The following is a 24,602-nucleotide window of genomic DNA, read 5'->3' as shown; positions in this document are numbered from 1 at the left end:
AAAATATTTAATTAAAAAGCTACAAATCCATGTAATATGTTACAAGTAACATTGTGTTGTTAAACAAAAATTCGTGTTATATATCAAGTTTTTGGTTTCTCGCTTCATGCGTGAAACCAAAATCTTTTTCTATAAGCTACCCACTCATTCTCTCCTTGACTGATGAAGCGGCTACAACCGCGAAAGTCTTTCAGTTTTATTTTTCGTGTGAGTGTTTTTCTTTTTTTTTGTGTGTCTATGTTTAGTGACTGTGTTTTTGAACATTCATATTATGTGCTACGGTGCATCGCATTTCTGCAAAACATTGAATATATATATATATATATATATTTAATATACGCTATAAAATATTGAAGCGGAGGAAAATGGAAGACAATGGAAGTCGTGAAGACAGATGTTTCAGCTGATGAATCGTTCCGTCACCGACCTCGTTTAAAGTTCTTGTCTGCCAAATAAAAGGCCGCGGGTTCGAGCCCCGCCTGAGAAGGTTGCCCGTTTCCTGGGAATGGTTGTTCTTGCAGGAATAACTGTTGAAATGTTTAATAAATACTGATGTAAAAGGCCAATAAGTTGTTTTCGGTGTTATAGAAATAAATCAATTACTGCAGGAATATTTCTCGGGTTTCCCACCGGGTGGTGTAGTGTATGCATCGTTCGTGTTCCGTCAGCCCATGTGAATGTGGCCACGTTTACATTGGGGAAACAGGCCGCACCATAGAAAAAAGGCTGACGGAACACGAACGATGCATACGCTTGTTCCACCCACTGAAATCAGCGGTGGCAGAGCATTGCCTGGACCTCGGTCACCGAGTAGATTTTAAAAGTACCAAAGTGCTATGCCGCACAGACAACTACTGGGATCGAATTGTCAAAGAAGCCATACAAATCAACATACACCAAAAGAACCTAAACAGAGACAAAGGCTTCCAGTTAAGTAATACGTGGAAGTCAGTGATCAATCACTATAAATCACCCCAATTCAGAAAGGACCAATCAGGGCCCACTTGAACGGCCCTCATGAGTATAAATACCGGAGAAAAAACATGACGATGACGGACTTAGTCATGGAAACGTTGGGAACTAAAACCCGATACGACACCCGGTGGGAAACCCGAGAAATATTCCTGCAGAGCATACGCCGGGAAAAACTCAGATTCTACAAATCAATTACTTTTGGGCTTAAGTTTCCTTAAGCGAGTGAACTCTTCCTTAATGGAATAGTCTCTTCGCCTTGCCTATTCTGATGGTATTTATTTATTTCTTTCCCAATTGCTGTTTATTCTCCTTCCCAAGTAACAGGAGTCATTCACCTCTCTCAGTTTTGTTTTGCTTCTCTTTTTAATGGCAGATCTATATAATTTTCTGCCTACTTTCCCTCAAGCATTTACCAGAATCTTCCTCAAATCCTTCTCATCCTCTGCTATCTTTCCTGTGGAATATTTTTAGGCATAATCATTTAAATACAGTGATATTCCACATTGTTTAGGCCGAGATTATTTGTGTACCTAGTGAATCCTAGTTGGCCCTGGGAAAGTTTTCTATCGATTTAATCACTCTTTCATCTTCCACACAAATTTTATCCTGCCTTTCGAGCTCCTAGATGCTTGAAAATTATTATGATATAGGATTATAAAATTGTGTCGTCGCCACTACGCATCATGAAATTTTTTATCCCATGCATTTACATTCCTGCAACCTTTTCTTTGAATTCAAATATAAGTTCTAAATTATTGCACCGGAATATAATGGAAGATGAAGGTCGTCCTTAAGACGGCAGTTTCATCATCTTTAGCCTCCTCGATGCTTAGATCTTTCTTTTCCTTGGGAACGCAAAAATGTAACGTTTGTTCTTTGCTTCTGATTGTCGGAGCTGAAGAGTAGTCCGCTTTGACATAAATTTGAATACAAGATAACGAAAATTTTCTTTCCCATCCGATTGGTATGATACTTTTCTCGTACTTATGCTATCATAAAAATTCTGTTAGACCAGCTAAGATCACTCCGATAGCTCCAAAATGTGGCGTTTCCCCAACCTAAGTAGAGCATCCTTAACACTAGAATGCCGGGAAATGGGCACACCTCAAGAATGTCGGGAGTGTGCCATTTTGATACCAGTGTTCTGTGTTATGTTGCAGATTATTTTTTCTTAGTCGCTAGTCTTTTTACGCTCATGTTTTTTGTATGTCGTCGTGTGTAGTGCATAAAAAGTGTCGTCGCGGTAAAATTTGGCTGCTTTCAAGGAAAATCATTCGCAAATAGAGCATCTCACGAGTTAATAAATTTTCGAAAAAATGATGAACAGCTGATATTTATTGAAATTATGTGAAACATAAACAATCACGAAGGTGTACTGTTCTAAAACACTAATTTGGCTACTAATAACGAAGCTGCATCCCACGAAGCACCTAAAACCGAACGAAGAAATGATAAAATATACTGGGTGTGAAAATGACACCCTCCGGCATCAAGGTAAATTTGATTATTTTTAGCCCGGAAAAAAGAGAGGGGGGTATCCCTAACACAGAAGTCTTATTGAGCCTTAAAAATGATAAAATGTCTTGAAATATGTCATTGTACAACAACCTTTAAAGGCCAGCTATTAAAAAAATGTTCGCGTAGGGTGTCAAAATGACTCCCTTCGGCATTCTAGTGTTAAGGTAGATCTTGCGCCATGAATAAATGTTGTGAACAGATGACTAGTAGAATTTGAATGTTATGTAAAAGTGGATGAGTATATGGTTCGAAACACGTATTTCAAAATCTCAACTGATTTTATTTTGGCGAACATTTAAATTACGAAAGAGCAATTTAAACATGTTGACGCCTCGAGTATTGTTTTTACTACCGAATTTCCGTCTCGAAAGGAAGCCTTTACATCTATCATCGTTACTTGGCAGTTTAAAATACTTGTCTATTTGCTATTAAATTAATGAATATGCTTTCCCTATCAATTGTAAAATGAAGAATACATCGGTGGAATTGAATAGCAGATCCTTCGAAAATTGCAAATGGTTTTTTCGATTGAACGCATGTCTCTGATAAGTCTTGTGGATTTTCATTCAATGGACAGTGAATAATACTCGGGTTCGTATGGAACAAACGGGTTCCCTCGAAGAAGTGCCTCATTACTGGTTACTAATAATGAGTAGGCCGTAAGCAGTGTCCCTAGACTGAGTGAAAGTTTATTATCACCGAATAAAAGTCTTCATGTTATTCATATTCAGTTGTAAGGAAGACTAAGTTTTAGAATTTTTTGGGCCGTAAAATTGATATTCATTAACGTTTTGTCCTTCTTTTTGGCCACTTAATGCCATTATAATTGCTCTCGTCAACTTGTTCAATGCTGCATTACTTCTTAATGACGGGAAAAGCGGCGATTTTTATGATGTGTAGTCAGTTCTTTTAATTTTAAAGAAGGATTCATGTACACATATTGGAGGCTGGTGTGCATTCTCTTTTCTTGTGCGTTTTTTGAATGGTTCCCGCCTTTTGTATGCTGGTAACCCATAAAATGGGGATGAGTATTACCATAGAGTAAGTATACATATAGTGTAAGTAGTACAAGTATGTACTAGAGTAAGTATAAGTATATCCTTACTCTGTGGTATTACTTATCAGCTTTGAATGGTTGGCATAATATTTCTGGTCCTTATTAATAAGCAGAAAAATTGTCGCATTTAGTTTTTATGTTTATTTCGTACTTAAATGTAGTTATCGAAAATAGTATTCAAGTATATAATCATATAGTAAGTACATATAGTATATACTTACTCTATGATATAATGTTGTACTCTAGGATACTGTCCATATTGACGATTTCGTAGAAATTTTTATAGCGGGCTGCAAAGGGGTAGTAGCCTCGACAAAAAATGTTTCGTGGTGTAGATTAAGTTTTATAATTCAATGAACTTTTATTTTTTTGTGTTACCTATTAAAAATTATGGTGATATTACGGAGGAGCGATATTTGAATTTATGATCCATAATCTTTGCCAATATTTTTCTTCATCAGTTTGAAGTCAAATTTAACTTCTTTTTTGCCTCTTTAAGATAAGAAAAATTCTCTCTTGATTCGAGAGCTTGTTTTACTGATTTCAAACGGACCCTTTAACCTCATGGAATACCTCCTACTTCAATTACTGCTCGTATCATTAAGAGGACGGTGGATAAAAAAATATGAAAACTCGATTCCGTAACATTGAAACCTTCAATGTCCACGACAGAAATTTCGTTGGGAAAGGTTACGTCCGTACGTTAATGACTGATGTCAAAAATTTTGAAGCACTTCTTTTTTTTCATAATTAAAGGAGCTAAATCTTGACAATGGGGGTCGGTGGTTATGGCGCTCGCCTTTTAAAAAATGAAAAACGAAAACTGCGGGTGGTTATTGAGTAAAGTGCTCCGGTTATGTCGATTTTAAAGCTTTGATTAAGTAAGCGAGATTGTATCCGACACGCGAAGCATTCCACGGTTGCACATTTTGGGTGCACGCGATACGAAAAACGGATTTTTATGGTGAAAAAATATGTATCCATCAATAGGGACATCAAATTCCTTATCCCGTTGAGTTGATCCATAACGTGTACACTTCCGTGCCTACGTAGTTGATCTTCCGAAAAAAAATAAGGCCAAGATGGTCTGACGGATGAGATTGTCAGTAATTCGAAATGAATGATTAATATTCGGTATTCGACAGTTAATGCCAACGGTTAGGATGATCCCACCTCATTAATAAATTCAGTGCTACAAAATAAGCAAACTATTTCGTGATACACAAAGATATTTTTCTGTCCTCTTCATTTAGTCAACAGGTACGAAACCTTTGTGTATCATTTAATATGCATTTCCACGATATTTCTCCGGAAAAAGCTGACTACGGACAATTTCGTTGCAGTTGTTGAACTGATACTGGATAAACAAACAAACACGCCGAGGCGAAACAGATAACTACATTTTGATTAAAAGGCCATTTCAATTATATTTTCTTATCGATAGAAAGACATGCTTTGCCGTATGACAATCTATCCTCTCCCTTTGAATTCAATGAGATTTTCTACTTGAAAGTCTTAAATGCTTCTAGCAACATTTTGAAACTATATGTCCCCATTCATATAGCTTTATTACAGGGTTCCCACTCCACCGTGAAAACCTTAAAACCGTGAATTTCGTCTACCGTGAAAAACTGGAAATAGCCGTGAAATTCGTCGTAAAACCTTAAAAACATCTCAAACTTTATTGTAGATCTATGATTGACGGATCAAAAGAAAAATCGAATTGTCGATCATATTTCAAGGTCAGTCACTCGCACACACTGTCCCAGCATTTATCTGCTCACGTATATTCGAAGCGCAAATATTGGTCCTTGTGTTATAACGACACAGAGACTTTAAGGCTGTGATTGGAAGACCTTTAACCAAAGTGATCATTAATTCTGTCGAGAAATCAGACACCTCTTCACTTCCCTGTCACCCTCCATTTTCCCACTCACAACTTTAAGCCGGCGCTAAGTTTTGCTAACGATAGGCGGCGTCATTAGAGCACTTTCATTGCTGCATTTGCATTCCCGGCGTTTATGGCGTTTGCTATATTTTTAGTTAACGTGCGGCCAGTGATTGTTATGTGATTAATACTTCTTCCTATAATGGCTTATCGACAGAACGTGAATTTGATGCAATTTAGACCGCCAAAACCTGAAAAAAACGTGAATTTTATAATTTAGTTAGAGTGAGAACCCTGTTTAAATTGCTATTGCGAGTAAACTGTATTTATCTATATTATTAGGTTTATAGCGTGTCAGTCTATATTCCTCGAATGTAAAATTCGTGGCCCCCTGCCTTGCACCCGCGACGGCGAGTGTCGAGAGCGGCAGGAAGTGAATTCGTGGAATGAAATCGAAGTTTTCCGCTCGCATTAAATGCGAAAATTAAATTTAGTCCGCCGATTGAAGATAGAGCACTGCTTGGGCGACGGACGTTCACCAAGCCACAGCGGCAGGAAGGTAATTCGTGGCTGGAAAGTGGCTCGGTGGAATTGAACTCAAACAAAATATTCTCGCCCTTTCGGCTCGTTAGACGAGTGAATTTGTGCTCACTTGACACGATGCGTGCTTTCGAATATACTTCGCGTAGTTTTCGTTCGTTACTGAATCTCCTCACGAACATTTTACGCTTGGTCCCAGCGCCGTAGTTCGACACTGATTGTGAGTCAAGTTGCGGGCAAATAAAAGTGCGAAAACGGATCAAAAAGAGCCTGACTATTGAACGGTCCAGATAACTCAGGTGGGCACTGGTAAGAAGTTAATTCTCTTAGTGAAGACTCTTAATACCCTCTATTTAGTCTTATTTTACGTGTTCATTATACTTAAGCACTGATGATTGTGCACGAGTTGGGCATTCAAGCGGTGCCCACAATGCAGACAGAGGCGGATTTAGGGGGATATCACAGGGGTTATCGAGACTCTCGACCACTCTTGGAGTCTCTACGGTCGAGACGAGGCCTTCATTTCTCTGCATTGTCGGGACGAGACTCTCGGCGCGTCGAGAATTTTGACGAGACTCGAGAAGTCTCGCCCCTTCGAGAATTCTCGACACCCGTCGAGACTCCCGGGTCCTTGCAAAAAATAAAACAACTTCTATTTTAATACTCTATTTCAGACCCCGAAAATAATTTAGCAAAAAAATTATTGAAGGAATGGCATATCTTTCCTAAACCAAAATAGTTCTAACAAAAGATCGAAATTGACAATTTAAGCATTTACTGTTATTAACTAACCAAAATTGACAGGTAACCATGTACCTTAGTTACCATAAATGAACATTGCATAATGGTGTATGGAAATCCTATAGAATTATACGATATTATCTTCTTTTCTGTTAATTTAGAACTGAATGTTTCTTTTTTTAATATTACTATAATAGGAAACATTCATGTAACCCTATAATACGTCTGTATATCGAAAATATATGCTCATTTTAATTTTAAGCCCTGATAGTGGTTTGTAAATAAACATAAACGTTGGTAAAATTTGCATTTCAATTTAAAGACATACATTCCAAGATTCTAATTTAATATTTAATATGAATGTCTGGTAAATGAGAAAAAAATCCCAAATCTCTTGTTGGGAACTCTGTTTGCATAATGCGCTAGTATAAAAAAATGGATGCAGAGGGTAAATCATTAAATAAAATATTTTTACAGCGTAAATAAATCCGTAAAAGTCGTAAGGGATACCTTAGTAAACTCTATTATCGATTGATTAAAGTATTCATCGGAAATTCCCGCCTTTCCCGAGAATCACGACGGGTGTTGAGAAGTCTCGAAAGGGCGAGACTTCTCGAATTTCGTCAAAACTCTCGGCCCAGGTGAGACTCTCGCACAGCACTAGTTATGATCCCCCAACATTTTATAAATTATTTTGAAATTTTTATTAGTTTTATAGTTTTTGTATCCTTGTATAGAAGTAAAGGAAGTGAACATTCAAATGGCTACAAGTAGTTAAGTACGAGAGAAATTTGAGTTGTATTTATTATAGAGCGTAACCCTTTCAAATATTTTACTCGGGAGAACGCCCATCTCTCTCTGGGGGGTATTCCATACTCCCCGGAACCAGGTCATGATTCCCACCCCCCCAAATTTGATGATGAATCCGCCCCTGAATGGAGGTCTTACTTTTAGATATGTGCCCTGACGGTTTTCGCTCACCTAGGTGTCTCTGCGGCGTGACAGATGAAGGCCTCGAGGGCGAAGATGCGGACGCGGGAGAGACTTGTGGCGGGAACGTTGAGCCAAAAACGGACTGCGCCTGCGCTGCGGCCGCGGTCTCGTCCTCTGACGTCAGTCGACCCTCCATGTGGCGAAGCCTCGTGTGCAGATCACGGGTGTGGATGAAGAGGAACACTGTCGTCGAGAGGGCCAGGAATGCCACCAGCTCCGTCGTCCTGCAGTTGAAAAGAACACACGAAATAGTAAATATCGCGAATTGGAAGGTGGCTGATAAAAAAATGATAGGTCTCGGCGCTACTTTAAAAAATAGTTTACTAGTCAAAGTCAAAATCGTTTCAGGCTTTTGATTTTGTGGAAGTTCATTGTATCCATGATGAAGAACGCAACTGGTAATTTTCACTCTTTTTAAATCAATACTCAACGACCGACCATGGTTTCAACACATTGAAAATGACACATTGCGTTGAAACCATGGTCGGTCGTTTAGTCTTGAATCAAAAAGTGTGGAAATTACCATTTGCGTTCTTCATCGCGGATTTACTAGTCAAATTTTTTATTTATTTATGTATTTATGGTCGAGCGGAATTGATGAGTCCTATTGATAAAATTTTTAACAGCAACAAAACACTCCATCAAAATTCATAGTGGTTTATTGGCACAGTATATATAGCACAGAATGATGTAAAGACGATAAGACACAAAGAGCTTCATAAGCTTATGCAGCCATAATACGGGAGTTATTCGGGAGGAAATTCTTAGCTTCTTGTTTCTGGCTTAACGCCATCGGAATAGCTGCCCCACAAAGCAATGCATTCTTTGCAGCTCAAGGATGGCCCGGCGCCAATGCAATCTGCCCAAGTATTCAAGGACCCCCACGAAAACCGAGGGCCGAATACGTGCTGCTTGACGCTTTCGGAGAAAATTGCATCCATAGCCATTTCATGATGTTTTCCCTACGGTAAACTCAATATACATCGGGTCAATGTTTGTTTTGTTACTGGATCGCTTCAATCTTATGTAGCGTTAGGGATTGTGCGGCTCCTCGTGTACTATAACAAAAAAAACCCTTCTAATAGGCCGCGTGTAATGCTTTTAGTTGTGACTTGGAGGATAAACGTTGATTTTAACGTGTGTGTGGCAACGAAAAATATATTGAAAAATCAGCTTTGCAGAAGTGAAATATCCATTTTTCATTCTTCTACCATCGCTATTTCTTAGATATTTTAACCCCACGATTTGATAACAGCGGTGTCAATACCACTATTTGATCACGTAAGTATTGAAGTAACAGACGAGGTCATGGAGCTGGTCCGATCTGAATTCGCTTTGGAAATGAAATTAGAATTTTGGGAAATTGTGAAAGGTAAAATTCTCATCTTTGAGACCCTGATTAATCTTTGAAAGGGTTTATTGCGAATATATTTCGAAAATTTTAAGATGATAGCGAAAATATGAAACGCAGTGGCGGATCCAGGATAGGGACAAGGGGCGGGGTAAGTGGGAGATATCTCCCAGCAGTAGTGGGGTTCCTAAGAAAATTGCCCTTCTATCAAGTGTAAATTGAATACCCAAGTAGTTATATCCCCCGTAGTCTCCCCACATTGATCCGCCACAACAAACAATTATCACATTAAAATAGTAAGGCAAGGGACTAGGAATGAAATGAATAATAAGTAAGTGTTTTTTCCTGATGTTAAAATTATTTCACCTCAAACAAAATATAAACATTTGTTATGAAATTCCTTTGATTTATAAAAAGTTAGTTCGATGTTGAAGTCTTCAGGATGATGCTTTATACCATAGGGTAAGTATTATTATTATTATATGGGCGGTTTATAGAGTAAGTATATATAAGAGAGTAAGAATATACTTGCTCTATGTTTATGCTCACAATCGGTTTGAAATACCTATGCATTAATACGTAACTTTATTTCACAGTGGTTCACGCTTTTTAATATCCTTAAAGACGTAAATATTCCGTATAATATGTTTTGCAGCACTGTTTGGAAATTGGCGGAAGTTGTCTGAAAACTCTGGAAAAGTTCTATGCTCTTTTTGCGAAAGCTATTCCCTGTTATTTATCTATTTTTCCTTGTGATTTTATTTGTATTTTGAAATACCTGTGCTTACAAGGATGACGAAAATGATTAGGAGAAGCGAAATGCAATGCCACCTGTGCGGTAAAATATTTTTTTGGACTGTTCCTAGGTCAGAATTCACTCACGAAGTAGATGCGATTGTCGCCGCCTCGGCCGACAACCACCTGTCGCTTGTAGGAGTTCCTCATTTGACGCGGTTGTGGCAGCAGTAGCGCTTCCGGCGTCCACCGGCTTGGTCCCTCCCGTTCTAATTCACCCCCCTCCGTCACGCACTCGAGTTCGCTAGCGTCGGTATTAGGGCGGAGACCCGAATGTCCAGATTCTCTTCCGCAAAACAAAAGACCATGCTCCGGATGAAAAATAGACCCTCTATCGCCGCAAATGGCTTCCTTCCATTGTGCGGTGTATTTGGACTGAAGCTAAATGGTATACCCCCTACCCACTCCACTCCACTAAATTCCCAAATTTACGTATAGGTCAGCTGGAAGCATAAATTAAGCTTCTAGGGAACGGATTGGAACCTCTATGTAGCCCCTTGCTTAGGACGACCGTAACTCTTGGAGAATTGAAGAATCTGCTTTCAAAACAGTATGAAACAGCTTTCTTCATTTGTTTCGTATATGACATCGAAAGAATTATTTGTGGCTGCACGAGTTTAAACATTTTCAGTATTCGCTAATTCAGTGGAAGCATAGAGTAAGTACATATAGGGGGCTCACCGCATGTACAAAAATTGTATACAGTTTTGGTGTAGTTCTGGAACAATCACTCAGATGGCGAGGAACAATTTTTTTGCGATTTTTTGAATTTGCTCGTTCCACAAGTCTAAAAATATATTCTGAAGCAGGAAGGGTCGCTACGTTTTGTGGAGACAATAGTTATTCGATTTTGTTTATAACAATTGTTATAAAAAATATTTCCTCGAATTTCGGCTATTAACTTACTCTATGGTGGAAGATATCCATCTCACGTTGATGAACGTATAATGCTTTAGCCTTGTGCAAATTATTTTTGTCAATGATATATTAAGAACTAATATTTATTAACCAATTGTTCTTTGCGTCGTGGGTGTGCCGAGTGAAGAGACGTTTTCGCTAACGTAGGGATAATTTAGGGCTTCGATGTCAGCTTTCGAACCTATATAAGATTTTCATCAAGACTTATTCCTGGTCCTCGGTAACTGCTGATATCAACATCCACAAGAAACCCTACGAGCCTCCTCAAGGGTGTCTGGTAGACGGTAAGTATTCCTCACCAATATGCACTCATGTGCAACATGTAGATCTTACCACAATGACACGTGCAATTACGAGGAAGGGGCTAGCTCTCACCAACGTTACACCGTTACTTGCATTACGTGCGTCAGGCCAGATCGGCGTGGATCACAAACTCTGGGCATTGGCGAGAAAAGCAACCTACTCGACGATCTTTTACCACAAGTGGGAATATTATTCGTGTCGTAGATATTAGACTTCAAGGAAGGAACGCTGGCCTAAAATAAACTTGGAAAAAATGAATGAAATAAGAATCAGCGCAAGAAATAATCAGCTGCTGGAGGTGCGCCACAAAGTAATATAGGAAGTTGATCAATGCCAGTATTTTGGGGGCATCGTTTCTAAGATGGGGGGCAAAGATGAAGACGTAGTCAGTTGGGCAAGGAAGACCAAACTCGCTGCAAGTTTTCGTAAATAAATGCTTAAGCAGAGTTTTCAACACGTATTGGCCTCAAAGAATAAAACATGAAGAGCCTTTGAGGCGAGCAAATTAAAATCCTAATGGAGAGATCATCAAGAAAAGAAAGTTTGCTGGGATTGCTCGCACTCTGAGAAAACCAAAGAGCAGTATATGTCGTCAAAGTGGGACTCCTTAGGAAACAGAAGAAGAGGGAGACCTAAGACCACTTTTTGTATGTTTGAAAGTTTTATATTTTTGTTATGATTAAAATTTATAATGAGCATTAAATTATAAAATTTTACGACGATCGTAAAAATTTATCGAAATTTCGGTGTAAAAAGTTGACAATGCCTATCAGCATTCCTCTGGTTTAATACTCATAGCGCCACGGGCCGATATATCGGCTTTTGCTTCGCGTGCGAAAAGTGCTTCGAGGCGATACATCAGCTCGAGCGTATGCTGGACTTAAAAGCATAATAAGTTAACACATTTTGTATTATCCCTTATCCAATGAATTAGAATATTAAAGCCCACAAATAATCCATTTTTAGCTAGAAAGAATGAAACATTACATTGATATCTAAAATAGTAAACTCATATTGAGCTTTTTCACAGAATGCTACAAAATTCTTAAATTTACGTTGGAACTTATAGCTAGTACCACCGAATCCCGATGGCACTAAGAGGGTTAACATCCTTCTAAGTTGCATGAAACAGTTATATGGGTGGTGGCTGGAGCGTTAGCTTCCCACCCCGTTGGGCTCGGGTTCATATCCCGGCAGTAGCAGAGAATTTTCAGAGAGTGCCCGATCCCTGCTTGAATGTTTTGTGGAGGACATTTTTAGCGCAACACTCCATCCGTCGGATGGGACGTTAAGTCGTGGTCCCCTTGGCGCCTTTAGTTAGAGCGTGGGATAATACAGACGCCGAGTTTCTCTCCACCCTCTCATACTCTTCCTTCATAGCGCAAATGACCTCAGCTGTCGGTCGCCTCCTCCAAATACCACACCATATCTGTAACATGGTTCGCAAAGAAATGTACTTCGTGACCTCTCAATTTAAGTTGTATGCGGCATTCTCTTAGTTAATTCTCCGAAAGCCTCTCCCCTTCCTTTGGGCTAACACGCCTCTGCTGGGCGATGCTTCCGGTGCTTGTCGCCCTCTGTTCGGCCCAGATAAAGAGAGAAATTCTTCATCGCTTGGAGATCAGGAGGAGATGTTGGGAGGGGAGACTAAGTCGTTCGTAAGTGCCTTCGATTCGTCGTCTTTTCCGTCCCGGCCCGCAGCGGGTTACCCTCTCCGTCTATCTCTTCGGAGAAACTTTCAAAAATTCTGGAAAGGAAATCTTGGCGTGACAACGGTCATCGTTTAATGGGGCGACTGTCGGTTTTTCAAAAGAAGAAGCGATGACGTGGCCACGGTGGTTGCTTTGGAATGACGGTGAATATATCTCATCATCGAAGACTGATTGATGCCTGTTACCCTCATGCCAATAGTTCTGCCGTCATTTTGTTAATGATAATACCATCATGACAATTGAATCTGCGCACGAAATCAGAGTAGCTCACATACGTAGATTACATTAATGGATTTTGGATAGAAATAATCATTCTGTTCCCAACACCCTGGATGTTGCTCGCTTGGTATTATGTATTTGCTTCGATCACAAGTGAATTGGACTTAAGTATATCAGTTTTGAAGGGGGGTTTGTTGATATGCTTATCTTGTTTTTTTCGCAGAAAAGGTTGGAATTTGTTATAAGAAATATTACCAATTATTAGAAATAAAATTAAAATATACTCTCCCGAAAATCTTAATTTTCATTTCAGGTCTATCTCCTTCTCGTCCATTTTCTCATAATTTGAAAGGTAATTATTGCATGTTGGTTTTATTTGCTTGACATTATTTTGCAAAATAGTGTCTACCATCATTTGAATAGTGAATGATTAATCCATGTGGAGATTCATAGCGTGGCTTGTCGCCTGGTATTGCACCGCTAGCTGAACGCTTTTTTTTTCCAAAGTTTGCTTTCGTCGTGTGCACATCGAAGAATGACTGTAGTTGATTCCTCTTTGCCGAGTAAAGCCATTTGGTGAACCATATCTCCGAGATAAGAATTAAGGAGTATCATACATAATTAATTTTTTCGATGTTTTTCGCTTATTTTTTACGAATAATGATTTAGATTGAGCTCTTCTATTATGGAAACTTAAATTTCTAACGGAAAACATCATCCAACTCAAATTTAATATTTTATCCTGTTTGGCACAGAAATAAATTTTGATTTGTGGCTTTTTTTATTGCTCTAAGGTGTTTTTGAGTGGTGGAAAATTGAAGATGAATATTTTAGATTATAATAATTGAAATGACCATGGTTCGTTGGTAGGTTACGTGCGCGTGTAACCATATTATAGAATCATGCTCATGTCGGGAAAAATTCAGCTCTTTGATGTATGTGATTGATTGAATGTAATGGTCCATTGAATCCTGGAAGATATATGGTACGCTGCGGTATTGAATCGGTATGCTTTCTGGATTGATTTTTTGCGCCAAATTGCGTTTTGATCGATGGCAATCAATTCTTAATCTGAATCCAGAAACGTGTCATCAATTTAAATATGGCTTATCGCAGGCGGTGTAGTCCTTTCGAATATCGCATTGAAAAATAGCATTCAATGAGTGAAAGTTGGCATCACTTTCGAAAATAACAGACTGTTGTCATAACTCATAAAGGAAAGATTTGAAAGGTTACTGTTTTCAGTATATGTTGATGTCGTTAAAGAAAATCTTTATAACGTTCTATTTTTGCCGTATGCGAACGTGTTTCAGTTTTGTACTTCAAGAATTAAAATATTAAGGCCTCGCTAATTTTTTTTTGTATAATTAAGGTTTCGTTTTATAAGTTTGCTCTTAAGATTGATTTCATACTTTCCCAGCTTATCAGTCGAGATTAATTTTCTCGGTTATTTCACCAGGTTTTTTTAAAGGCATCTTATCGTTTATTGTAACCCCAAAATGTTTGGATTACTTTCCATCTTTATTCACCTAATTACATATTCATTCGGACATAAGACGCATCTACCTTCTCCAAATTTTCAATGCCCGAACCATGTTATTTCAATTAGTTTCTCGAAAATGTGTCATGTGTATTTTAATATCCACTATCCCAATCTATGTATCAATTCCTGCCATTATAGAAAATGGAGAGATCGTTCCGAAAACCAGGGATGGTAATGACACGAAACGAAAATGTTTCGTGTCGACCCGGGGGGAAACGGAAATACGAGGCGAAGGTTTAGTTTTGTTCCCGGACGAAATAAATATCACCAAGGAGTTGAGTTTCGACCCCGGACGAAACTTTACTCCCGGGAACGAAACGAAATTAATCGAAAATCCGCTGCTCATAGTTAAGTTTCGATCCCAGAAGTTGAGTGGAGGGGGATAAGAGGGAATAGTTTCGTCCCATTATTTTATTTTACTTTTTTTATTTATTTATTTTATTTTTAATTTTTTTTCAAACCACCGGATACAGCTCTTATTGGCCATTTTACACCGGAGTGTTCAACAAATGTAACAAGTAAACGACCATGCCCTGGACCGGGGAAACCTACCTAGGCGGGACTCGAACCCGCGGCCTCTTGTTTGGCAGGCGAGAGCGTTACCCCACCGCCACCGAGGCCGGAAATACGTTTGACATTCGTGTAGAGGTTAAAACTTCGAGCTTAAAAATCGAATGGCCATTTTATTTTCACCGTTCATCATCCTGTTTGTGGTAAAAATATGAGTGCCCCAATCATCTAATCATGGCGGTAGGCCGAACCTCTACTTCATTAAACCATACGTCGTACTCGGTGTGTGGGTCGAAACTGAACCGTTCGAAGGTGAAGAACGTTGTCCCTCCGGTGCGAAACACAATCCGCGTTTCATTTCGTCCTACAATTTTAGTTAAGTTTCGACCCGAAGAAGTTTTGATTCTCATTTCGTTTCGACCCTGAGTTTTGATCCCCGTGTTCAAATCCATTTCGTATCGTTTCTACATTCCGCTTCCAGGAACGAAACTATCGAAAATTTACTGGTTTGAGTTTCATTAAGTTTCTATTGCCATCCCTACCGAAAACACCCTTTTTACTGTATTAAATTTCAACTTACATCATCAATCAGCCATCCGAAGATTGATTTGACGCAGCTCTGCACTATAGTATGCTATCACCTAATGGTCGCGTTCAGGCGACTCAACAGTTGCGGCACCGGTGGAAATTATCTCCTGAACGCTCACCGGTTAGTCACCGGCGAGTCAACATGTTGCAGATCAGACGCCATTTTTTCCACCGGGATTCATCTCCGGTGCGAATTGGTAACATGTTGAGAATCAATATGGCTGCGCCTACGACTTCTTCTGGTGAAAATATAACTTGTGTTTATATTTACAATGGGGTGATCATTCGGATTGAAGATAGCCCAGAACCTTCATGCTGAATCATATTTAATATATTTGCCATGAAATCGTCGTCGACGGCGATAAATAGAGCCAAATCTCTCACTACATCGTTGGCGCCCATTTTCGGATGTCTGTCTTCTGCAATTGTCACGTGGCCAGAATTTGTACCGGTTGCTGATTTTCCCGTTCAGCCGATAGTAGCGCGCACCGCTTACCGGTGAGGCACCGGTGACTCACCGCAATACTCGCCTGAACGCGACCAATGTTTTAACACTAAAATACTAGCAGTGTCCACCTGCTTGCTCTGGACGCAGGTGGACACTTGCCTTGCTGGGCTACCAATTGTTACGTTGTTGTTTGTCATGGCCTAATCATGAGAATCATGGCCCCATCGCGAGAATCATGGGTCAATTGTGAGAAATGGCCACAGGGTCCTAATTAATTGCTTCCCGACTTGAATATTCCTTCCTCGAGCGAAAAGCTTAGGGTGATTTGAACGCTGATTGATGCCTTATCGACGCTACAAAAAGGCTTTTAGCTTGTAAATCGTGGCCTAATTTTCTGTGGGTATTTTTCGCATGAGTTGCTGTTCTCTTCGATTTTTTATACCAATACAGATTATAGTGGAAGATTATCCGTTGGTGGAAGGTTAAGAGTATTAGTGCATAACGTCAATATCCGTGCCATATTTGATGGAGTAGGAAGCTTTTTTTTAGCCTCTAGGCGGTGGTAGGAAGATTTTTTTACGGTCTGTGGAGTGTGCCATCATTTCCTGATTCGAGCAGTCATAAAAAGATGAGCGTTTCCTGAAATTAAGTATTTTTGTGTGGGAATTAATTTTCTCACATTTGCGAACATTTTCAGCGTGACCGCTATCTCACACCTCATTTTTGTTCAGTGATCCATGTTTTTGGAAACAGGAACTGTAAGCAATAAAATGTGAGTCAGGTTTATACCCATCAATTACCAGTGCTCTTTTTCAGGCGTTCTTCACGGGTAGAGTCCTTTGAAACGTTTAAAAAATTTCGAACGGCTCAAACTTGAATGTCTTGTGACTTTCTCTGATCTAAGATAGAAATGCGCTCACATTTTCATTGCTGCAAGAATTTCAGTGACTTTCTATTTTGTACGCCTCTGGTAAAAGGAATTAGTTGAGGATGATGGGACTAGATGACCATAATAGCGTAATCATGTAAAGCTTTCTACGGTAAGCAGTATTCAGTCCGAAGAAACAAGTCGAACGTGTAGTTACGGAAATGATTCTTTTGGCGCAAGTAGCTTCGATTACCGATAGCAATGGAAATGCAACCTCATGCATAATCACTGGTAAGTCGATGATTTGTAGGCGTTTAGGATTATCTGGAAAATGTTTATGTTGTGGAGATAATGACGTTATATTAGTCAATTTGTTTAGGGAACGCGTAATGTCTCTGTTAATGGAATCAATTTACTCTTTTGAAAGATAGATCAAAGAAGTTGTAATTCACCCCGGTTAGCTTACTACCATAATTTTTACGAGTGTTTGCCATCACATGTAGTCTATAGTCATCACAAAAATTTCAGATTCGTCAAGAAGGACATCGGTGTATTTTCATTCGTGTTTATGTTATTAGCCATAAAAATAATGGCTGTATGTTCTTTTTTTCCAACTGTTACCCACTGGATATGTATGAGAAATTTCATGCATAAGAGCTGAAACTGAAAATAATTGTAGTAGCTACTCACAGAGGTCAGTGAACTAAATATTTTTCTCTTTTAAACATAATAGATCTATTGTTATGAAACTGTACGATTAGACTTTATTAGAGCTTAAAAGTTGAATTAAAATACCAATGACCGTTCCTCGCCATTATCTGAACCATGTTCGGAAATAAAATTTTGATACATCGGATTACCTATCTGTTCGTGAATTGATTTGGAGTTTCTTACTCTCTTTTGCGATTATGTGGAGCATTATTTAAATCAAAATATTTTTTGTAGAATGAGTGGCATTACTGACTATTGCACGTAATTTTGTTAAATTTATGAATTTTGTCCTTATTTTTCGCATAGATTTCGAATTATTTAAGCCTGTAGAAAATGCGTCTCGGACGAAATATTGCTCTGGCTCCATATCTGCTCATTATTCTAATTTACTTGCCAAAATACCGTATTAATTTTTACCCTTGTATTTCATTAAAGATTACTACTTCCACAGGTTACTGTTGGATTCACTTGTGTTGCAGTCACGCTGCTAAGACTTAATACGACCCTTGCATATTATTTTGTGAGCAATCCAAGAAAATATTTTTTATAGCACCAAACTGCTTTTCTCTGAAGCGGAGACGACTCAGATAATTGCGTTTCATGCTGCTGAGATTTTTATTTTTCTTCACAACTGTGGAATGCACCCTTGGGTCATTAAAACTGTCGCACTCGTAACTGAAGTAGAAGCGAGCTATTGTTTTTCCAGTGGTGAGCATAATAGGTGTCACAGCAGGTAACGTAAAAGACATGCTCACTGGTTCGTTGTGGTTAAGTGCATTTCCGTAATTTTTCCGTTGTTAAAAACTCCGAAGTGCTCTCTTCTATCAAGTCACGATACACAGTTGTGACAGAACAAGACTTTGTTGAAGGATAGAGGCATGACTGGATGGCTGGATTAATACAATCCAGAGGTTATTAGTAGATTCCTCGATGCCATCAATCTGGAAGAAAGTCATTCAAGTTTCCTAGGTCGGTGGGTGTTTACTTGCGTGAAAATTTAAAATAAAAACTTCTATGTTCAGGCCATGTGACCTTATCGTCTGCCAAAATGATATTTCCCTATTTCAGACATCTTATCGTTTCGTACAGCCCCAAGAATTTCTTGTTTATAATTTGATAACTTTCCCTCCTCATTCATCTTATTACATATTCATTTAGGCATAAAACTCATTTACCTCATTCAAATTTTCAAGGCCTCTGCAAAAAAACGCTAGACTGCGTCAACTTGTCGAGTTTTTTGTATCCAAAAGGAACGAGGAATGAAATAGAAAGCATAAATAAGTTCTGACAAATATTTCTCGGGTTTGCATCCAGGTTAAATCTTTTATGCAAGCCCGACCTTTAACCTTTAACCTGGATGCAAACCCGAGAAATATTTGTCAGAATTATTCACCAGGAAAAACTTAAATCGTTCATAAATAAGTTATTTTGAGTGTAGAATGTTATCACCCCTGTGGTATAAATTATTTAATGATTATTTTCTCCACGTTCCCAAAGACTGATCGAATATTCAAACGTGGAAGTTTAAAAAAACAAAATATCAACACTTAGGCTCATCTTGAGCATCAAAATTTAGGACGGTGGTTGAAGCTTATGTGTCGCATTTAAATAGTTTATAGTGGTCTTTAAGAAAGATAAGAAGAAGAAAAGATGGGAACCCATGAGGGAAACCATACATTAATATAAAAGTTGCATTTGTACGTACACAAAATTGAAATTCGAAAAAGAACTGATAAAAATATATTAAAAATTAGTTTTTATGTTGTCTGTAAGCATTCAGCTTTAAAGAAGATGCTATCGGGTATTATCAACTGAAAATTTTCGATTTTTTTAATTTCCGCCAAAATATTCAAATACTGATTATTTAATGAGTGTAATGTATTTTATTATGCTGGTCACCTTAGTTTGCCATGTGTATTTAACCTAAGTACTCTTGAAATCAAGCATTCTATTAGACAGCTGCGACGTAATTCATAATCATCGTTCCAGTTACCTAATATTGTAGATAAATTATATTCTAGCTGCCTTCTTTAATACGGTTTTGTGCAAGCTTTTCTTCAATCTACTTCCTCATCACGCACGCGAGAAGTGCTCTAGATCCTGATGATTTCTCCAATTCCGATAAGAATCCCTCTCTCCTCAAACGGCTATCCTCAAGAGAAAGGACAGTGAAGGCATCGTCCGGTTAAAATCATTGCGCCATTCCTCGACATAGTGCTATCCCTGCATGGAACGCGAGGGAGTTCTTCGGATTCTTGTTGTTCAAACCATGTCCGGAGAGCTTTGATATTCTTACGTTATTTTTTCTTAAATTTCAATTTATATCCCCACTTGTCAGCGTAAATAACCTTGGCAAACTGCCGCGCCGAAGACCATTGGGAATTCCTTTTTCGTAGCTCAATTTTAGCCCGCTTACACGTAAAAATGTCAATTAATAGTGAGCTTAGGAAGCATCTGCAGAATAAAAACTAACATTTTTTTTTGAAATTCTACATGTTTTCAAACTGCTTTTGTCCTCTTAAAATGAGATGTCATGTAAGTGTTGTGAGGATAGTTCTTCATAATCGTATGAAAGGATGTATTATATTGGATTTATTAAAGTAAATCTACCGAGTAGAATTTGTGAGCTTGTGTTTAAAAAAATTCGCCTTTTCTTCTTTGTCATTATTAGAGAAAGTCAGTATTAGTGTTTAGGTGTTCTATAATGTGTCAACTTTGATAGTAAGTGCTGTGCTACATAATAGGATAGACGTCCATTTTATTCTTTTCGAGCATTACGATACGGGTTACAATACGGATTACGATATCCACCATTTCCGATACTCTTTAAACAGATTTTTTGCTTGAAGTTGAATGATAAGCAATTCCTATAGATCTTTTGTTAGTGTGATTCCTCAAAAATTCGATTCGATGCAAATTTCGATATTCTTTGGGAATGTTGATTTTTTACAAATGAGTAATATAGTGTTAGCATTTGTGTTGCTAGGTGTTAGCATTGTTACAACTGCATCTTAGCATTTAGCCCATGTTAGGTTTTGCCAATAACTCAAATTTGTAAAAATTTCCTCAGTTTTACTCAGATATAACTTGGAAATTTGAAGATGATAACGGGGATTTTGAACGATTTTTCATCGCGTTAAAAGGCAAAATATCACCAATGGAGAGGGCGTGATACGTCACATTAATTTAACTTTACAATAAAATATAATAATGAAAAGATATCAATTGGAAGTAATTGTCCTCGCTTTGAAAACTACGAGGGAAGAGATCCATTTAACTTTTCTCGTTTTTCCGCGAGAAAGCGGCGAAAATTATCGGAAACCGTTCCAAAATCCGCTGTCCCGTGACTGTTGCCCGGGTGACAGGAACGAATGGTGTCGAAGTCCCGAATTTCAGCGCTCTGGCCCTGGAGCGGGAACGGTGCCATTTGGCAGTCAATTGGATGCGATCCCGACTGTGAACTCTGTTGAAAGGATAGTGTGTTTCACTTCTGGGACAGTGTTTTTTTTCCTGCTGGTTCAGCGTTCTGCGGTTTATGTAGAGTGGTCGGATGTAGGGCAGAGGTATTCGCCCTTCTGTCTTTCCTATGGCTACTGTCTCTGGAATAATTGGTATTACCCTAGTTACTGTGAACTCATTTTCTTTTTTTTTTTTTAGAATAGGCTGGAAATCGATGGTACACATCTTCCATAGAGTTCAATGTATTTCGGTCGCTGGGCTGAGGGAATCTTGCAGTTACATTGGAAGATGGGAAATTTCCAGGATTGATGTATATATTGTAACAATTAATTTCGAGTTTTATTTGAGTTGAGTCGGAGAATGTTGATGTGACAATTGGTGGGAGAGGAACAATGAGGCAAGTGATGGTGGACGGAGATTGTTGTGAACGGAAAAGAGAGGGAGTTGGATTGTAATAATCATGGCGTGTGGATGTGTTTTTGCTCCCGAGTTTTAAATTATAAAACTTGATTATAAAGTTTATATAATTATTTGTTAATTTAGAATTGGAATAATAAAAGTTCGTTACAATATAGTATCAATGACGTGAAACTTCTAAATTAATGATAATGATAAAAGCCAAGCACTTACCCGAAAAATATAATGCCATCAACTTTTGCACGCTCGTATTTCAAAAGGTCAATTAATTTTCACGTGATGCATTATTGTAATTAGATATTTTTGTGCAAAAAATAATCCACAGTGAAAAAAATCATTCGCCTTGACCGGGATTCGAACGCGGATCCCCCGATTTTCGGTCTAGTGCTTTAAGCCTGTTAAGTTACCCAGGCGTCATTCTACTTCTAGTCCTCAAATTCCTCAGGGGTGAATGACGCCTCGATGGTTTAACTGGCTAAAGCACTCGCCCGGAAATATCGGGATCCGCGTTCGTATCTCGGTCAAGGCGTATGCTCTTTTTCTCGGAGGATTTTTCGCACTATTTGAGTATTGCGGGAGACTTCGTAGAGATGTGATATCTAGGCTAGTCCCGGTATGCTTAAATAAGATATTTTGGATGCACTTTTATTGCTAATTTTTAGCCGACATATATATGAATGAAAAAGGCTTTTGAGTTGGCACGTAATTAATCGAAATTTGACTTGCGACAAAAAATTCAAAGTTATCATCAAATCTCATGTATTTTATACAATTTGTTTTCCTAATTGCCTAATATTTGGGCATTTCTCAGTGTTGTAACGCAGGTGGAAGTATTTTAAAGCAAGCCATTCGATATTTTGGATGTTTCTAATAGAATCTGCATCTGGTCAAGCTTTGTTGTTTAGCCCATGAATCATTATATAGGTTTTTTAATGGCATTTGATTCTCTCCGACTTTTCTAATGCAATCGTTTTTTTTTATTTCAACGTTCAAATGTGAGGAATTGTGGTTTTTGTCCATTTCTTCGTCGTTAAACACAACGCCAGAGTATCTTGAAATTTTAAAGTTGATGGTTTAAATGAAATATTTTAATATCTGGGTATATCCTGTAAATAAAGAAAACTAGATTTAGTTTTGGCGTTATTATTTATGCCTTTTAAATGACTATTTTGGTGGAACTGTACTCCTATGAAGCCTGAAATCGTGGGCAACTTGTAAAACATTTAGGCCAGTATTAGCCGGTAACGTCCTTTTAACAGTCACTAAAAAGGTCCAGACACTTCGTACCAAAATATTTCGGTCACTCATGCCAAGTTTGGTGTGGCAATTTTACCTATGGCTTTGAGAACACGGCGGGCCTCACTGTATGCTTCGAAATGTCAGCGGGGTAAGCGGCACTAATCTCTCAGGAATGACTGCTCGCACACCGGTGACCAGACTTGAAAATTCATGACCTCGACGAAACATATCCGCGAGAAGATTTCTAATCCAGGCACGTTTTATTGAGGAAAAAATCGACCGAATATCATCCTGCCCTTTTGGCTACTGAGGTCAAGAGGTTTTATGAAATATGGAATGTCCTCATTAAAAGACGGGAAAAAAAGACGGCTCTTTATTTATTTTCCTGGCGAATAGGTGACTGAGGAGACCAAAGATGGCATGAATTCTTGTATTTTATGTTGTCTAAAACTTGATCATGCAGATAAGTCGGCCACCCAGCGTTGCTTGGCAAGGGTGGTACCCAGAGAAGTGGGGAACTTGGAAGTGGAATTCATGGAAAAATAGCAGGATTTTAAGGTAAAGGAGCAAAGAATGTGTGGTGATGGTATAAAACATTACCTCCACGGTACAAACACTCAACAATTGCCCACCGAATCAAATCCGCTCATCTACTACCCCACAAAATACGAATGCGCTCAGCTGGCAGTAGCCGGAGCATAAACGCTCACTTCCAATTCTCCAAGCTTCAGAGGTGAGCGTTTGTGCCTCGGCTACTGCCAGCTGAGCGCATTCTTAATGCTGGGCTCCCAGATGAGCGGATTTGATTTGGTGGGCGATTGTTGAGCGTTTGTGCAGTGGAGGTATCGAAATATGTAACAGAAATTAACGGAAAAAAAAACGAATTCCGTATATTGCATCTCTTATATTGCATCACGGGATCAGCTCCCGTATTCTCCGCTCCACAACATCGATCGATTTGTTTTCGTACGTGCGTAGGACAAAAACATCGTGTGAAGGCAAACCCCGGGAAAAAGGTTTGCACCAAGAGGATTAATAGTTAAGTGTAGAATCCTTTGAGGTATGTTTTCCGTTTAACCCGCTATAACCCAGAGCTGATTCTGGGAGAAATCAAATTTGAAGATTTTTCAATTTGATAACATGAACATTTAAACTCAATGAAAATTATAGTTGCAGTTTAATATTTCGTCATTAAAATTTACACTACAAAATAGTTGGTAGTTTAGATACCTCCTAAATAGAGCTAAAAGTGTAAAATTTTTTATGTTGCTTAGAAGCAACATTGGGTTATAAAGGATTAAACGCGTCAATATATGTGCCTACCCTGCAGGATGTCCTACCACAGAAGTTGTATGACGTGGCGTAACAAAATCTAATGAGAAAGCGACGCAAAGAACGCGCTAGACGCAACCGGAAGTAGCTCTACGGGCTTTGGGAGCGCTAGATGCACCTGCGTACCAACTGTCGTCGCAATCGATTCGGCGATATGGAAATGCATGGCGGACTGACAAACAGGCATCCTCTCTTATATATATTGGAGATATAGCAGTTGAATGTGAAGTTTAGGCCACCTTTTATTTAAATCATTTCGGAGTATTTACTTAAAACATTTCTTGTAACTAATTTTTGTTCCTATGAATCTGAGATGATTAAAAATATGATTTATATGTCTGGGGGTGACCGTAAATCTAACCGATGATTTGATTTTAAATTTTTACGTTGGCTGCATTAATCCACGTATTTCAAATGCTAGCACGGTACAGCGTTTTGGACTGAAATGGAGTTGTTTTGATTTACCTACTAACAAAA

General features: G+C 38.6%; 1 protein-coding gene across 1 annotated transcript in view; it reads right to left on the bottom strand.

Moving 5' to 3' along the window:
• LOC124163667 (heparan sulfate 2-O-sulfotransferase pipe) overlaps window positions 1–24,602 on the bottom strand; it is a 213,338-nt gene that overhangs the window by 34,546 nt on the left and 154,190 nt on the right. The window contains exon 2 of the mRNA XM_046540728.1: window positions 7,701–7,936. Coding sequence (XP_046396684.1) covers window positions 7,701–7,936 — 236 coding nt within the window. The remainder of the gene's footprint in view (window positions 1–7,700; window positions 7,937–24,602) is intronic.

This window comes from Ischnura elegans, chromosome 8 (assembly GCF_921293095.1).
Source record: "Ischnura elegans chromosome 8, ioIscEleg1.1, whole genome shotgun sequence".
Classification (NCBI taxonomy): Eukaryota; Metazoa; Arthropoda; class Insecta; order Odonata; family Coenagrionidae; genus Ischnura; species Ischnura elegans.
This window is presented reverse-complemented; position numbering and strand designations above follow the sequence as displayed.